Here is an 18,403-nt window from a genome sequence, read left to right on the forward strand (position 1 = left end):
TTCTGAAGCTTGTGTGTTTGAGTGTAAACTTGTTAATGAAAAAGTGTATCTTGCTTCTTCAGTTAAGTGTTTGTTCAGTTAACTTTCACCAGAGGACAGAAGTACTAAATTGAAATGATCCTGACATCACCACTGGGAGGACAAAACTTAAAACACTTAGGTTTTTTGGTGGTTTGGGGTTTTTTTTTCGTGGAAAAGTGAACTAGAGGTTGGTGAGACTAATTGATTTGCTGAAGAACAACAAAACAAAGCTGTGGTGCTCTTGGTAACCTGGCCCCAATAGCAGTCTACTGCTCTGCCTAGTAATCGCTCTAAAGCAAAGTACAGTTTGCCTGGCTCATCCAGCGTCTGGCCAGTGTGTGAGTTTTCCTGTTGCCTGTGAAGCTACAGAGCAACATTTTGTACGTTTTCCTGTTTAAGTTTCATGAGGGAGAAGTAGAACTCGAAAGTAGATTGTCTATTTCTGAAGGACCTCTAGATGAAGAGTAGCACATCTCTTTGAAGTGGAGCCAGCTGTGAAGTGCTCTTGATCATAGGCAGTTGATGATGTTGCATTTTTTGACTCAAGTCTGATATTTGGAGGTCTAAATAGAGAGTATTGGTCTAGCTCCAGCTGAGTTTTTAATTAAAAATGAATAGGAGCCCTTCTGAAAGGGGATGTGTTTGGTGCAGAAGGGACTGGTATCTTCTGTTTATCCACAGGATGTGCATAGTCCTGGCAAAACTGTCTGACCTATCTTACCTTGACTCCTCATTTCTGTGATATGTCTTCATGTTGCTCTGGCAGTGCTCCTTTTCATGGTAAGAACATGGTGTAATAATAGGAAGGTAGATTAGTTCTTATGTCAGCTCAGTTCTAGGTTTCTTGAAGGGGAGCCTAAACCCATATTTAGCATATGGGTTCTCCTTTCTCACCCCTCTGTTACCCATAAAAGAAATGGCTCTGCCTTGGAACCCTTCATAGTTTAGCAGTGTCCCATTTGCCGTATGATACTACAGGATTTTAATTGTCACTGCTCTCCCAGTTGTCCTTTGCTCCTGGAAGACTGCATTTTTTTATTTGTTGCATGTGGCTGTTGTTACACAGGGGCTTGAGTTGAAAACCAAGAGAGAACACTGGTTGTCCTCCTTCCATTTTAATGCAGTCTCAGCTCTGCCTACCTGTGGAAAGAAAATCATTTCCATTAGTAGCCAGGTGCTGTGCCACCATAATTTCCTCCTGGTTAAGACTCTTGGTTACCTTTTTTTTTTGAAGTTTTTGCTTGTCTCATTCATGTGTTCACATGATCATTGAGACCATAAACTTGTTTGGATTATTGTTCTTTATTTGTACAGCCCCTGGCACAGTGAACACCTAATGTGATAGTTAGTCAGGTGTTGTCTGTGTAAATGCTTGTTAATACTCAGAAACGGAGTAGGATCACCATCTCACTTTATGTAGGCTGCTGAACAGCGTGTAGGTAATGTTAGTAGTTACTGATTTAAAATTGGGTTGACCAAGTAATCTGAGATTTGTTAGCTTTACTGTGAAAATAGCTTCATTTTGATAATTCAAAAAACTATTCTTCCCCCCCATCTCCGTTTACTGTGCCTGAGGGTATGTGTGGAATTTCAGCTTGGGTTCTCATGAGTCCACATTAGCCAGAAATTTCCAGTGGACCCAATATTCTTCAAAGCAGCGGTAGCACTCCAAAAGTAGCAAAGGCAAACAAAATGAGAGTTGGTCTCTGGATCCTTTAAAAATAAATCTGTTAAAGAATTCAGTATAGGTAGTTGTATCTCTTCTGATACCACTGTTTAAAACTTCAGTTTCATGTATACTTCCTTAATTTAAAGGAGTGAAAACTTAAGTTTACAGCTGTTTAATTTGCCCAGCTAAGAGTAACAGTTTAGGTTTGGGGTGTTCTGTTTTGTTTTTTAACACTGTTTAGAAGGCAGCTTGCTCTCTTGTGCTGGTTGGAGTTTTTATTGCTATTTTTTGGAAGGTCACAAATGGTATTTGATGCTTTCATGGAGCTATTAGCCATTATAAAGCCTTTGAAGGAGGAAGTGTCTTAACTCACTGAGTCCCTGGCAGAGCTTCCCAGTTGTTGCCAAGGATTGCTCTTATAGTTGTTTCTTACATTTTTCCCTTGAGTACTGGCTACTGGCTTTTGTGCCGCCACCCCCCATCTGTCCCCCAGCTCAAGAGAGGGAAAACACAGCTCCCTGCTGCCACAGTGATGCAATAGAGTTCCCTGCGTTTGGGGACATTGCAAGAGTCGGCACATACGGAGTGCGAGGTCTTCACTCTAAGAAAACTGCGTTCTTGCCCACGGTGTTTCCCCTGGCTTCTGCTGGTGGCGGGATGCTTGGGGTAAAGAGCCCTTGGTCCGGTCTGGTATCAGGAGCTGTTCTGGCTTCTTACAAATCCTGTGGTGTGCTGGATGATAGCTCTCAAGCATTCGTTCTCCAGGTTCAGCGTTGGTTCAGTTTGGCACCTAGATGACATGGTAGGTAGGTATTGTGTAAATGACCCGAGAGAATGAAACCTAACATGTGTTAGTCCTTTGATTTTTATGCACAAATACAAAGTTTATCCTCTGTGTTGAAAACAGAGGAAAAATTATAAAATTAACATATCTGATCAATTGTTTTTGAAAGGTACCATCTTCATTTGCAGATGGAATCTTTTTTTTTTTTTTTAACCCACTCCCTTGGAAATGTGTAGAAGCTGTAAAGCAGCAGGAAGCCAAGTCACTAAAAGCATCCAGAGGAATTTCATTTTATTTTCATAAACTAATCTACCCAGTAAGCATTCGTTCTCCAGGTTCAGCGTTGGTTCAGTTTGGCACCTAGATGACATGGTAGGTAGGTATTGTGTAAATGACCCGAGAGAATGAAACCTAACATGTGTTAGTCCTTTGATTTTTATGCACAAATACAAAGTTTATCCTCTGTGTTGAAAACAGAGGAAAAATTATAAAATTAACATATCTGATCAATTGTTTTTGAAAGGTACCATCTTCATTTGCAGATGGAATCTTTTTTTTTTTTTTAACCCACTCCCTTGGAAATGTGTAGAAGCTGTAAAGCAGCAGGAAGCCAAGTCACTAAAAGCATCCAGAGGAATTTCATTTTATTTTCATAAACTAATCTACCCAGTCACATCTATCTCTGTAAACTAATTACTTTTTTAATTAGGTAGCCTTTTTGATTGCTTATGGAGAGCTGTGGTGAAATTTACCACTAATTATGCTGGGGCAGGAGGAGGCCTCTGGATTGTTAGGAAGGATGAGAAAATTTTATTTCCTTTTGTTGAAATGAGGAGCAAGTGGTAATTGATACATAAATAATGTGCTTTTTTTTTTTCAATTTCAACCTATTCAGCTTCTGTTAACCTTTTTAATTGAGGCTCTTTCTATGTGTCATTTGGTTTCCTTCCACCTAATGTAACATCTACAGGAACTTCAGAAAATAAGAGAACAAAGCTGTTGTAAAGTTGAAGTTTTCGTTCTTCCTATTAAAGGTAATGTTTATGCTGAGTGGTTCTAGATTTTGGACTTTGGTGAATTCCAGTGACGTTTGACCCAAAATGCTGGATCCTTGGACATGTTGACAAGTAATCTGCAAAGTTCAAGTGTTGTTTTTTTTCACTGTGGTTGAATATGTATTTAGACAACTGGGGGAAGGGGAAGGTTTCACAGATCTTGTGCCATCTCCTCTGAAGCCATAAGCCCATCACTTGGATTTATAGTGAGGCCTGTGTTACATGTAATAACAGAGTATAGAATCATAGAAGAATCATTTAGGTTGGAAAAGACCTTTAAGGTCATCAAGTCCAACTGTTAACCTAACCCTGCCATCCCACCACTAAACCATGTCCCTAAGCACCTCATCTACCTCTCATTTAAATACCTCCAGGGATGGGGACTCTACCACTTTCCTGGGCAGCCTGTTCCAATGCTTGACAACCCTTTCATTGAAAGAATTTTTCCTAATGTCAAACCTAAACCTGCCCTGGAGCAACTTGAGGCCATTTCCCCTCCTTCCATTTTCCTGTTGCCCGTTACCAAGGAGAAGAGACCAACGCTCACCTTGCTACAGCCTCCTTTCAGGTAGTTGTAGAGGGCCATAAGGTCTCCCCTCAGCCTCCTCCAGGCTAAACAACCCCAGTTCTCTCAGCTGCTCCTCGTAAGACTTGTGCTCCAGACCCCTCACCAGCTTCGTTGCCCTTCTCTGGACATGTTCCAGCAATGCAACATCTTTCTTGTAGGGAGGGGCCCAAAACTGAGCACAGGATTCGAGGTGCAGCCTCAGCAGTGCTGAGTACAGGGGTACAATCACTGCCCTACTCCTGCTGGCCACACTATTCCTGATACAAGCCAGGATGCTGTTGGCCTTCTTGGCCACCTGGGCACACTGCTGGCTCATATTCAGCCGGCTGTCAACCAGTACATGCAGGTCTTTTTCTGCCATGCAGCTTTCCAGCCACTCTTCCCCAAGCCTGTAGCATTGCATGGGGTTGTTGTGACCAAAGCACTTGGCCTTGTTGAACCTTACACAGTTGGCCTCGGCCCATCAATCCAGCCTGTTCAGGTCCCTCTGCAGAGGGACCTTCTCACTTTGAGCAGATTGACGCTCCCACCCAGTTTGGTGTCATCTGCAAACTTACCAAGGGTGCCCTCAATCCTCTTGTGCAGGTCATTGATAAAAACGTTAAACAAGACTGGCCCCAGAACTGAGCCCTGGGGAACACTGCTTGTGACCGGCCGCCAACTGGATTTAACTCTGTTGATCATAACTCTTTGGGCTTGGCCATTGAGCCAGTTTTTTACCCAGTGAAGAATACATCTGTCTAAGCCATGAGCTGCCAGCTTCTGTAGGAGAATGCTATGGGAAACAGCCAAGGTTGCACGTGGAAGAGAACCCAGTAAGTGGTTCTCCTTTGTGTTTTCTGTCTGTGGTGTAGTCCTGGCTCCTTATAAGGAGCTAGGTACCCTGAGACATCAGGTGGGAGGAGGGCTTTTAAGATGCTTAGGCCGTAAAGCAGCATGTTTTCTTCTTTCAAGCTTGTAGTCCTGCTCTGTCTGTACTAAGGGTGAGACTTTCAGTTGGATTTGCTGCTTCCCTCCCAGTTGCTTCCGGCAGGCCCCACAGTTCACTTCTGGTGCCTTGCGAGCTTCATCCCTCAGTTTCCAGCTTCAGTCCAAACTTCTGGCCTCTCGTCTTTGCCTGAACAAGTTGCTTCTGCACAAAATAACCACCACTGACAAGTGGGAACTTGATATATTTTTGGTGCTGTATTAGCAGTGGGTTTTCAGAAAGGTGAAAAAGAAGTGAGAAGCCAGAAAAAATAACTTCATCTGGATCATAATTTAGTCCTTTTGTTCAGGAGGACCATTTTCAGCTTCTTTGAATCCACTGCATTGTAATGTGCAGTGCATAGTCTGAAAGGCCTGGGATGTATCACTGAAATCCTCTCCTTTGAGGGGGCACTGGGGATCAGCTTTTCACTGTATTCAGAATAGTTCACTTCAGCTGTGTCATGAATCTTGCCTTTTTTTTTTTTTTTTGCATTTCTCTGTGAGTAGGTGAGCCTAAAGGGATGAGTGCTGCCAAAGGAAGGATGGTGGCTCCGTCCACCTTAGGTGCTTTTCCCTAATGTGCAAGTATGAGGCAGGATCAGCTCTCCCTGTGTCACGTGTGACAGAGCTGCCTGTTCAAGAGCAGACCTCTATGAATGCATCTCCAATAGCCTCCCTGAGCAATCTGTTCCAGAGCTTCATTTGTCTTTGTTTTCTGAGGAAGCAGGAACCCTTCCAGATTTTTTTTTTTCATTGTAACTGAAGCCCATTGCATCTTATTTTTTCTGCCAAGCAAAAGTTTATTCTTTTCCTCCATAATCTTGTCTATGCTTGAAGACTATTGCCACCCTCTGTATTCTCCAGGCTAAACTATCTGGATTTGTTCCAGCTTTCTTAGAGACTATTTTTCAGTCTTTTTGGAAGTTTTCACTGTTTTCCTCTGAATCTTTCCTATTCGTTCATTCCTTTAGTTGTAGCTTCTAGCTGCGATAATGCTTCTAGATGAAGCCTTACTAATATAAAGGAGAGTGTAAGGGCTGTTGCCCATGTCTTGTGAGCTAGGCTAATATTTGCATACAATTCACTAAACCCCTTACAATCTCTTTCAGAAATGCTGCCTAGCTTTTACCTTTTCCTGTGTTTGTGCAACAAATAACTTCCGTTACCATGTAAAAGTTTGCATTTTTCCTCATTTCTGTATGTTCTTACAGAAATGCATTTTTTCTAAACCTTCTCCAATTTGTCAGAAACATTTTGATTTTTAATCTTGTCCTTCAAGATACTGGACCCCCTTGTATCACCCACATGCTAAATACACACACTTCCTCTTGCACCTCTTTTGCGCTACGGACCAGTTGAACAGAACTGCACCTTTTGGGGTACTCAGGCCATTTAGTAGTAAATTCTTGGTAACTACCCAGTGTAAGAGGCTGTGCACCCAGCTGTCCTACTAATGTGGTAATTCTGAGGACCCCAGTCTATTAGGAATGAATAGCAAGTATTAAACAGTAGTTAAGCATTTTCCTCAATTGGAACCCCTCTGCGTGCTTGATTTAGACCAAGGATTTGAATTCTTCCCCCTGCCCCCTAAGAGAATGTTTTGTACCATGGCTGCTGGTATTCTGTGGGAGAGCTCTCAGTCTGGGCTTTTAAAGCCAGCGCAGTCAGTGTTACAGCACTGTGGGAGAGTGGCTGCAGCTCAGAGTTGAAGACTTTCACCAGAGATGCAGGAGGTGGGTTGCCAAAACAGTACATTATTCTAAGAAAATAGAGTAACTCTGTATGGGTTAGGTTTTTTAACTGGCAGATCTGGATTCAACACTCTGCCTTAGGTTACGCAGAAAGGATTATTAAAACAGGTCTTGTAGGTGGCAGATTGTCATGCTTTACCCATGAGGCACCTAAACACCACACAGCTGTTTGCTCACTCCCCTGCCCCAGTGTAGGGGGAGCAAGATTTGTGGGTTGAGGTAAAGACAGTTTAATAAGACAGAAAAGGAAGATAAAATAATAATAACGATAAAAGAATGTACAAAGTAAGTGATGCACAATGCAATTGCTCACCACCTGCCGACTGATGCCCAGCCAGCCCCTGAGTAGTGCCCTCCCCTGGCCAGCTTTCCCTTAGTTTATGTACTGAGCATGATGTCATGTGGTGTGGAATATGGCTTTGGCCAGTTCGGGTCAGCTGTCCCGGATGTTCCCCCTCCCAGCTTCTTGTGCATCTCCAGCCTTCTCAGTTGGTAGAGCATGGGAAGCTAAAAAGTCCCTGACTAGCCTAAGCACTACATAGCAACAACTAAACCATCAGCATGTTGTCAACATTCTTCTCATCCTAAATCCAAAATACAGCACTATGCCAGCTACTAGGAAGAAGATTAACTCTATCCCAGCCGAAACCAGGACACAGATAAAGTGCTTCTTTTACTGCTCCTAATCTTGATGTTTCCTGCTGGCTAGAAACTTCTCACTTAATTTGTTGCCTTTTATGAATGGTGTTCTGAAAGCCTGAACTTTTCCCTTGCCTGAAGGTCAAAATGTGAGAGCGCTTGTCAGAAGTATTTGTAGCATGGGGTGTGTTATATCCTGCAGATCCATGACCATTAGACACAAAATACTTGCCCTTGGATTCAGTGGCACTGAGCTAATTGGCTCTGCACTCTGCAGTCAGTCCGCTTTTCCCACCTCAAGGCATTTAGCAGGACTTCTGAAAGGGATGTGCTGCACCACCTTTAACCTTTTTGTGGATTTAACCCAAAGTATCTATGTACAGTTGGCTCTTCCCTCCTCTTAAAGAATGTTGGAGCCTCCTGCCTGAAGATGTACCTTGTCGTCCTTTTTTGTAGCTAATTATGTGCCTACAGGCTTATTCTGTTAGATGTTAACTTCAGTCTTGGATCTGATACACACTCTGTCCCTTCTGAAAATGTGTTTCAATGGATAAATCTCCTTTTAACCTATGCTGTGTGATCTTGGTGAAATTCAGCTAATTCACAATATTTTGTCTGGAAAAAAATATGCTACTCAGTCTCTTCCCTTTTATGCTAGTGAGCTATGGCCAGGAACGACCTGTACATAGTGATGCTCCCTGTGCAAGTGCTTTTGGCTCAGATTGTTCTTTCCCCTGCTCCCCATACTTAAGTCATTCCAAAATTTATTTGTTTGAGTATAAAATGTCAGTTGTCTTATTTGTGGTGTTGGCTGGTTTCTAGTATAGTGTGGCCAATTACAAGAACAGATTTCTGTGTTTCCAGGAAGTGGCACCTGTTTGGCTAATAAATAAAAGGGTAAAAGGATGCAGTGGCAGCTGTCTCCTCTGTTTGTGTTTTGGAAGAAATAACTGACGTAGACATTGGATTCAAAGCAGAGGTTCAGGGTTGCAAATCCCAGACAGCGAGAGATGCAGCTTAGTTATTGCAGTTAGAGCTGGAAGACTAGCGGTGAGGAAGGGATTTGTGGGTTAATGGTGTGCTTCCTATGGGCCATGCTGAAGTGTGGATGCTTCTTGGATCCTCTTCTTAAGTATTGAACAACAACCTGTGGTTTTCAGAAGAAAATTGTTTTCCTGGATCTTGCGCACCATGTAACAGCAATCCAAAAGATGGTGCTACTCAGTTGCAAGGTTTGCTTTTCATGCAGACTATTTCGAGGGACTTGATTTTGAGATGTGCTTATTAGAGGCCTGTCAGAATCATTGCTTTAGAATCATGATTACTTTTATGAATATAAGAAACTTACCTTCAAAGAATCTTTGGGAAATTATTGCCGGGTAAGAAATGCTTTGTATTAATTAAAAAATGTTTAGTAATACAAAAGCAACCGGCCTGTAAATTAGCCAGTTATAAGAAATTGTGTGAGTGTCGTAGAAACTTTTGCAAGTGGAGTTTAAATTAGTGGACAGTGTGTTTGTTCTGTAGTTGTATTTCAGATGCAGCGCATCTTCTGAATCAAAGGGCAAGAATCTTGGCGGTGCAAGGGTAAACTTACAAGCAGGTAGCAGCCAGCAAACATGTGATCAGAGCAGTGGGCACAGAACTTGCGATAACTTACTTCCCAGTTGTTATTCTAGGTCTACCTTTTTCTTCTCCAGTCACCTCTTTTGTTTCTTCAGTCAGGGTGTAATGCGGGCTCTTGTTCTGCTATGGCCTTTCAGTAAAACAAATGCTTTGTTCAACAGGCAAATAATTCAGAGGCTTCTTCAACATACTCTTGCCAGCAAGAAAGTTATAATTGAAAGGATAATACCTCTGTCCAGGGTGTAAAAAATGCATTCGTGGTAAGAGAGCAACAGGAAAACCGAGTGATAAATTAACACACATAATCATATGGAAAGGTCAATACTGCTTGTCAATCTTGGGCAGCTTTTGAAAGGCATCAGTAAAGCTAGTGACAAGGTTCAAAGAGGACAGAGGTCAAAAATGTTGCCCACAGGATTTTTCTTTTTTTGGGATGGTCTCTTGTATTCACTAATGCAGACTATGTATTGCCAAAAAGAGTAGATGATAACTTTAAAATTAGAGAGAACATGGTGTCACTTGATGTGCTGCTGCCTTTTGAGTTAGGGGTCTGAGAGCGTAGTAACAATACTACTGCTTCTGCTTCATTTTCTGTATTTTACTTCACTGTGGAACTTGGATCCAGTCTAAATGATAGATGTTTTGTCAGCAAAAATAATCTTCTTTATGAATAATCTGCATCTGGCCATGCAGAGCACTGCTGGAAAAACGTAGTCTACTGTAATATGCCACTGGATCTACTGTTCTGCTAGCATGAGTAATGCGTTGCCTGCATGGCTTTGCCAGTTGCCCCTCAGGGACCAGCTCTCTATTATCCCTGCCTTGTCAGAATTTTTTGGTATAGTTTTTACAGGTATGATGCTGCTGTCCTCTCAGAAGTTAAGACACTTCCAGAGGCATCTGGAGAGAAGAAGAGAGCAAGTCCTTTCAGATATGAACATACCTTGATTTTCATCAGTGAGGCTGGCTCTTTATTACAGAACAGAACACGCTCAGCCTTTTGGAGAACTTAGTAGAAGGAAAAAGAAATGGATAGGGGGGAGTATCATCTTGGTTCATGATGCAGTCAGAGGGAGCTAGAGAACAGCTTGAAGTATCAGGCAAAAGTGAGAAACCACTCTACCCTAGAAACTATTGCACGAAGGAACGTTTCCTTGGAGTCTGGTTTATATGGTAGCTACTCAGCCCCATGTGCCTTTAACTCTAAATGCCCACTTAAGCCATACTACAGTGCTGCTTTCCTTCGGCCGCTATAGGTCATGCCTCTCTTCAGCTTCCATGCTGGCCTGCATTTCTTGTGCTACTCAGCAACTGCACGTCACCTTTCTGTGGGTTTGTTCTCCAGAAGCTTGTGTTCTTTCTTCTGAAGAGGAACTATTTTTATTTTAAATTCTGCTTTACCCAGCAGACTGGGCACCTCCTCACACCTCCTTTTCAGCTCAGCATTTATTCACCACACTTCATGCCATGGCCACAAGCAGAGTTACTGTTAAGCTGACTGCAGCTGGTCAGCAGAGACAAGCGATCTGCTTTGTCCACTCCAGCTACCTTTCCTGGTGAAGGTCCGTAGAAGCAGCTAGCTGAAATGAGTATTCAAAGACAGATGTTCTCCTTGATAGCAGTTCATTTGTGCTGTGAACCAGGCAGTGTCTGTCTGGCAGTTATGTGCCTAGGACGCAATGCTGGTATGAAGGTGTGCGTGTATTCTCCTGAAACCATAGTAGTGTCACATCACAAAAGGTTTCACCTCTTAGCAGTGTCTAGTACTGGTGTGGGGTCACTTCAGAAGCAGGTTATTCTGCAGTCAATCAGAAATCTTGTGTTGATAATCTGTCAGAGCAGTGCTTCAGTGATGGAGAAGTAGATTTATAACTCTCAATGTGCTTAAGGAAATAGAGGTACTGAAACTGCAGTTTACCCAAACTCAGGCAAATTAACAAAAATTTTATTAAGAGTATTCAATATAGCACCACACAAAAGGTACACCGTGCTTTGTGTTGCCTTTAAGGAACATGCCAGAACACTTTCAAACTAGAAAAACTAATGTAAAAAGCTTTCTTGTTCATCAGCAGAGCTTACTATTTACTGTTTAGAGAAGCTATTCTGAAAGAACCACAGCTTTTGTACATGACATTTTAATGGTCTTCCAAGCAGATTAAGCATTGTTCCCTTACCATCAGTTCTCTTTCACCTTCCAGGGTTTGAGCTTTGTTTAAAAAAAAAAAAACCAACTCACTTAGGTCAAGGTGCTTTCAGGAAAAGCATTCAGTCCAGAACTCTTACCAGCAGACCCAACTGACAACATACTAGTCAGCTGCTAAATTCTGTTTCTTGAAAAAGTAAAAGAACTTTGATCAATGGTAATTGTGTGAATTGGGCTTTACAAATCAACCCCAGGCAAACTGAGAAAGATTTGGAACCAGCTCTTAATTCTGTCTTGGGCTCAAAGATAAACAAGGAGTACATACTTGATATAATTACAGCTAAATTGCATCGTAGAAAAAAGACGTGTGACTCTGAAGGGTCATTTAGTCCATCTCCTTTTTCAGTACAGATTGTTATGCTATAATGGCTTGAAATTATTTCAAATATAAGGTGCTTCTAAAGCCCATGGCAGGGGGGTTGGAACTAGATGAATCTTAAAGGTCCCTTCCAACCCAACCCATTCCATGATTCTATTTCATTCTAAAGCATTTATTGGTCCCTCACATTCCCTACATAGCTAAACTTTATTTCTTAGCCTGAATTGTTCAGATTAAGTTCTGCATATTAGCTATTACACTATTATGCTTACATTTTTCTTTTGTAATTGATGTGAACTGGAAATGTTTGTTTTGCCTGAATATGGAACACACAGATGTTTCAGATTATCCTTTATTTGATGCATTTTGCAATTAGAGAAAGGCCAGTTTGCATAAAGGGAACCTTAGCAAGTCAACAATTGTAATAGAGCCATAGTCGAACGAAAGTGTGGAATGGACCCAGTGCTAATGCATATAAAGACAGTACTGAAAAACTTCTAGGCTTCCAGCTTTACTGACTCCAGTATGGAACGAGCTTCTTTATACTCTTCAGCTTCTTCCAATTCTTTTTCATTTTCCTGGAATAAAAACCAAAATTTTTTAGTACTTTGAAAATAATTGACATGGGATTAAATTAAAGAAGGTAACTATGAAAAAAAAATGTAACAACAGACAAGGGGAAGGTTGAGGTACTCAACAAAGTTTTTGCCTCAGTCTTCACCAGCAACCTCTCTTCCCACACCTCCTGAGTGAATGGACTGCAGGACAGGGACTGGGGGAGCAAGGTTCCCTCCCCCTGTTAAAAGATGATCAGATTTGAGACCACCTGAGGAACCTGAACATAAACAAATCTGTGGAGGTGCATGCCAGAGTCCTGAGGGAATTGCCTGATGTAGTTGCCAGGCTCCATGATACTTGAAAAGTCATGGCAGTCAGGTTAAGTCCTTGGTGACTGGAAAAAGGGAAACATTGCACCCATTTTCAAAAAGGGTAGAAAGGAAGACCCTGGGAACTACTGACCTGTCAGCCTCACCTCTGTGCCTGGGAAGACCATGGAACAGATCCTCCTAGAAGCTATGCTAAGTCAGATGGAGGACAGGGAGGTCATTTGAGACAGGCAGTATGGCTTCACCAAAGGGAAGTACTGCCTGACAAACCTAGTGGGCTTTCTACGATGGAGTGACTACATCAGTGGATAAGGAAAGAGCCATGGATGTCACCTATCTAGACTTCTGTGAGGCCTTTAACACAGTCCCCCACAACATCCTTCTCTCTAAACTGGGGAGAGATTAATTTGATGGATGGACTGTTCAGTGGATGAGGAACTGGTTGGATGGTTGCACTGAGACGGTAGTGGTCAACAGCTCAGTGTCCAAGTGGAGATCGGTGTCAGGTGGTGACCCTCAAGGGTCTGTACTGGGACCAGTACTGTTTGGTGTCTTCATCGATGACACAGACAGTGGGACCAAGTCACCAAGTGGGACCTCAGCAAGTTTGCAGAGGACACCAAGCTGAGTGGTGCAGTTGACACACCTGTGGGATGGGAGGTCATGCAGAGGGACCTGGAGAAGTGGGCCTGTGTGAACCTCATGAGGTTCAACAAAGCCAAGTGCAAGGTCCTGCACCTGGGTTGGGGCAACCCCCAGTGTCAATACAGGCTGGGGGAAGAAGGAAGGATTGAGAGCAGCCCTAGAGAGAAGGACTTGGGGGTACTGGTGGATGAGAAGCTGGACATGACCCAGCAATGTGCGCTCGCAGCCCAGAAAGCCAACCGCCTCCTGGGCTGCCTCAAAAGCAGTGTGGCCAGCAGGCGGAGGGAGGGGATTCTGCCCCTCGGCTCTGCGCTAGTGACACCCCACCTGCAGCCCTGCATCCGGCTTGGGGGCCCTCAGCACAAGAAGGACATGGAACGGGTCCAGAGAAGGGCCACAAAAATGATCCGAGGGATGGAACACCTCTCCTACAAGGACAGGCTGAGAGAGTTAGGGTTGTTCAGCCTGGAGAAGGGTCCTGGGGAGACCTGATCTCGGCCTTTCAGTACTTGAAGGGGGCTTATAAAAAAGGTGGGGACAGGCTTTTTAGCAGGGCCTGTAGTGATAAGACAAGGGGCAATGGTTTTAAACTAAAAGAGGGTAGATTCAGACTAGATAGAAGGAGGAAATTCTTTGCGATGAGGGTGGTGAAACACTGGAACAGGTTGCTCAGAGTGGTGGCAGATGCCCTATCCCTGGAAACATTCAAGGCCAGGTTGGACGGGGCTCTGAGCAACCCAATCGAGTTGAAGATGGCCCTGCTCACTGCAGGGGGGGTTGGACTAGATGACCTCTAAAGGTCCCTTGCAATGCAAAACATTCTGTGGTTCTATGAAACAAAGGCTATATCATTATTGAAAACACTAGTTCTACATGATCCAAAGCACAGGTAATTTATTTTGTCCTACTTAAGGTCCAGGATAATGGCTGTCATGTGTAAGTGGGTTTGACCTACACATACCTTTACTTTATTATATTGTTAAATATTTAAACTCAAGGACAATGTAATTGGAACCAATAACAACAGACCTCAGAACAAGAGTACTGTTAGGGAAAAGCTTAAGCAGGTTGACAATTGAAAAAACATACTAATATACAGTTGATTTTAATAAAAGCACTGAAAGTGAGCTAAGCATAGAAAGCAACTCTTAAAGATTTCCAAATTCTTAACAACAATAGTAACTCCCCCCATTCCTTGTTTTAAGTTTGTACAGCACACTGTATGGATCAGTAGCACCACTCCACCCTGCCACTGAGATCTAGATCAGCTGTCAAGTAACTAGTTGAATGACAAAAGGACCCTAAATCCTGCCAGCTACTGAGTATTTATTTTGGAAAACAGTAGAGGCATACTACCCAAGGGTAAGACACCTTGAGTTTTCCTTTGAGAAGGGATTTGCATTTTAGCTATCGAATGTGTCTGGGGCTTAATTTAGGGTTTGTATTTTTAGCCCCACAGTAGCATTTAAATGTGTAGCTGAATTTGTGATAAGAAGGCAGCTTTTAAAATAAGCATGATGATCTCCAAGCTTAGTATAGTTTTACTGAATCTATCTGTACAAGATACTATTTATTCCTGCAGGTATTTGCGTCTTAAAAATGGGGCACTAGTGCTCACCTCACTAATAAATCATATAAACAGTACTCGGCCAGGACTTGGCTGTCTTGTTTCTTGTCCGTAGCATTGTAAAAGTAGTAAGCAAAGTATTCTGACTATTTCAGTTCAATACAAGCATATTCTATACATCTACACTATCTAGAAAACTACCTAAATCGGTGAACTATTTTTTCTGATCATGTAAACCAGCACAGGAATTCAGAGTCCTTTCCACCACTTCAGTATTTAAGTGTACATTGAGTGACTGTTCCCTTAAAGACAGCTTCTAATATTCTAACGCACAGAGCTTTCATAGGCTGAAGACAGTCTGCAGACAGTTACCTAAAATGAAATATGGGTATGTTATAGGATGCTAGTCTTGGGACCTTACAAAAAGTAATTCTTCAATTCTAATATGCTGCAACTGCACTGCAGACAAGCACGTTTATCCAAGTTCATCAAGGAACACCAGCATTCCTTATCAGTGGGCTAGGGTGTTATACTTACTAGTAGTTGAGTAAGATCTGCATGTGCGACTTCTAATCTGCGCTGGCAGTCTGGAATCATCATTCGTGACTCTTGTAAGATCTCAATCTGTGAAAATTAGAAGCCAATGAAATGAGAATGTATTCCAGATAGGAACATTATTGTTTAAGATAAGTCTTTACTCTAAAAAATCAGTAGTCCAGTCATGATCTAGGAACTTCAGAACACTTGTACCTATTTTCTAGTAGGCTTTGTTATTAAGAGACACTTACTTAGCATAATTGCTTAAAACTCTGTTAATTTGTGGGACACTTCCATTTACTTTGTGCTTAATTAAAAATAAAGTATCAAGTGCAAAAGAGTATTTAGAATAATTTTTCCCTTAGAAAAAATTACTGCCTGGTAAGCTTTCCATACAACGTTTGTTAAAAAGACTATTTAAAACAAACTTTCTCCTGCTGTTGTGAAGCAGCTTCAATCCAAAATGGGATCAGCTGGTTATATAAATATCTCCTGCATCTTTTGGGTAATAAAGAAAAACAGTGTTCAGATAATACCACATAGAGATAATTACTGCATGAAAAAAGTTATTGAGTTATTGATCACATTGTGTGCACACCGCAGGAGGCTCTGACTGAAATACAAAGGTAAAGAAAAATGAAAAGCAAAGACCAGCAGGCTCATATTTTTGATGCTTATCATGCATAAAAAGTTATTACTTATCCTTGTGCTTCATTTTAGGAGAAAGATTATTCTCACCATGCACTTTGAACAAAATTACTAAACTGGCACCCCACTGAATCTGAACGTCCTGCCTCCTCCTGCAGAAAACAACTTCAGATTTAAACAAGGGAACATTTATTTCATGGAACATTTCTGGATCTGAAATCCAACCACTGAGAAGAAAAGGTGTGTGGCGTTGTTCACTAATGTTAAATCTATTTAGAAATGAAAATCTGTTAGGTATTTAAATATGAAACCTCTTCTGCTTTCAGGGTAACCTGCCACAGAAGGCATTCCCTTTAAATGGCTTACTTCGTTCTGTCACTCCAGTGTTGTATTCTCCTTTCAGTATTAATGCTGCTGTACTGAAGGGTCATTGTAAAAGGGAAGATAAAACTATGGCTAAGAATGTATTTATGCATACAGGAAGGCCTTATGTAGTAAGACATTATCACCATGTTTTTAAGTATCATATATTTAACTTTAGGTCAAGTAATTTTTGAGGGAAAGGTTTTTAAAACATTGTTTCTAATTTTCTTTCAGAGAATCTAGAGCAAAACCTGTTGTAATGAAGCAAAGATGGGTGACAAGTATTTAAAAAATAAGTTTATCACGTTTCTTGTAAGCATTCAGTGTCGGACTGTATTAAAAATAAGACTAGGAACTCTGCCTATTACACTTTCAGCAGTGAATGAATAAAAGTTTGTAACTTCCATAGAATGAGGTGTGCCATAAACTGCATGAGATGATGCCTTCTGCTTCACATAGTAGAAATTTGTTCTATAGAGAATACGTACAGGAGTGAGAATATCCAATAATGACTTCCTTGGGCCAGTATCACTAAATAGTTCTGTACGGTAAAGCTGGTAGATGATATGAAAAGTAGTAACTTAGTTGACATGTGCTGCTCAATAAGGGATCTGAGAAGACACGTAAATCTGGAATCTGTAAGCTCTAGTCCTGGCTGCTGTAAGAAAAGAACAAACCTACCCCAATCACTCTCCAAAACAAAATCTGACTGACATCCAAAGGGGTACCTGAGTTTTATTTACATTTGCTGGCAGTTATGCAATAATAAATAAAAAAACCATGATGAATCCTGGAACTATATTCAGTAGGTGGCAACAGTTGGAGATTGGAGCAGGAATTTTGTGGAACAAATATTGTTAATTTATTACCAAACTACCTATGCAATTTTGATAACTTCTGGATAAAACCCATTTTGTTCAAGTAATGCTGATAATCCCAGACAGACCATTTACCATTACAAGTGTGTATCATAAAGTAAAGACAAAAGCTCAAATAATTAGATAAGCTTTAGGACTGGAATTTTTAACATGTTTGCTCTCCAAATTCTATCAGATTTTCTGACTGAACTCTAAGGAGTTTGAATTATAAGCAGGTCACAAAGGAAGTTATTGTATGCAACTGATCTAACTTTGCAAAGCACCATAAATATCTGCAAGGTTTCTGTGAATTACATTGCCAAACAGAAGTATTAAAAAGCTGGAATAACTGAAGTGCATCTAAATACAGTGTTAAGACAAAAGCAGTAAAGCACAACAACATGTACAGGGAGAAGTAAATTTACTTTGTCATCAGTAAGTGCACACAGGACCAAAAGAGCTGTTGCGGCTACAGTGAGGACGGCATCCCCTTTCCTTCAAGGGTACTGAAAAAGCTAGTTAAACAAATCTCTTCAACCAGCCACATTTCTAGTCAGTTGTCTTTCAAGATTGAAGGTATTTCTACTAAGGGAGTAGAGGTCTGGCATCTTTCAAAAGAAAGCAGGTTTCTCAGATGCCATGGAGCTCTCTAACTGTTGGGGTGTGTAAAGCGTATTTACTAAATGCGATGTAGATTTTTTGTAAATTGGATCAGATGTCAAAGAACGGGTGTGCATAATGCACTATCAATAGCCTTCAATCTGTTTTCCATAAATTCTTGATTGCAGTGACAGATAAAACAGAATAGATGCAAAAACACAGATCCACCTACCAGTTGCTTAAGTGGAAGGGCATCGTAACTAAAATCAATTACTTTACACACTCAGAATAAGCACAAAGGCCAAACACTGTATGAGAAACAGCTGAGGAGGTAATGCCCAAGGCTTTAAACATAAGCAACTTTGATTTTGAGCAGGTCCCCTAATGAAAGTTCAAAGCTGCTATTTCAACTGTAGGCAGATCAGAGCTGCTCATGAGACAGATCCTCTGCTTTTTGGATCACCCAAGCACTTACACTGAAACAAATTCTTTATAATTTAAGAATACAATTAAGTATTACTGCTTATGAGTGTCAATACCAGGTATTCTGCAACAGGAAGCAATTTTGTTCAGCCTGGCATGTATAATGGGACAACAGTTTTATCAGCTTCAGAAAGATGGAAGCAGGGTTTGTCTGGGTTTTTTTTCAGCTGACCCACGTCTAACCAAGAGATTTAGAGATACACAGATCCACA

General features: G+C 41.5%; 1 protein-coding gene across 2 annotated transcripts in view; it reads right to left on the reverse strand.

Moving 5' to 3' along the window:
* Window positions 1-11,942: 11,942 nt before the first annotated feature.
* Window positions 11,943-18,403, reverse strand: part of TBCA (tubulin folding cofactor A) — a 31,585-nt gene continuing 25,124 nt past the window's right edge. For both annotated transcript variants that reach the window (XM_009637245.2, XM_035892790.1), the window contains exons 3-4: window positions 15,241-15,327; window positions 11,943-12,182 (exon numbers count right to left, since the gene is read on the reverse strand). In XM_009637245.2, coding sequence (XP_009635540.1) covers window positions 12,102-12,182; window positions 15,241-15,327 — 168 coding nt within the window. In that variant the 3' untranslated portion in view covers window positions 11,943-12,101. The remainder of the gene's footprint in view (window positions 12,183-15,240; window positions 15,328-18,403) is intronic.

This window comes from Egretta garzetta, unplaced genomic scaffold, assembly GCF_000687185.1.
Source record: "Egretta garzetta isolate BGI_Z169 unplaced genomic scaffold, ASM68718v1 scaffold424, whole genome shotgun sequence".
NCBI lineage: Eukaryota > Metazoa > Chordata > Aves > Pelecaniformes > Ardeidae > Egretta > Egretta garzetta.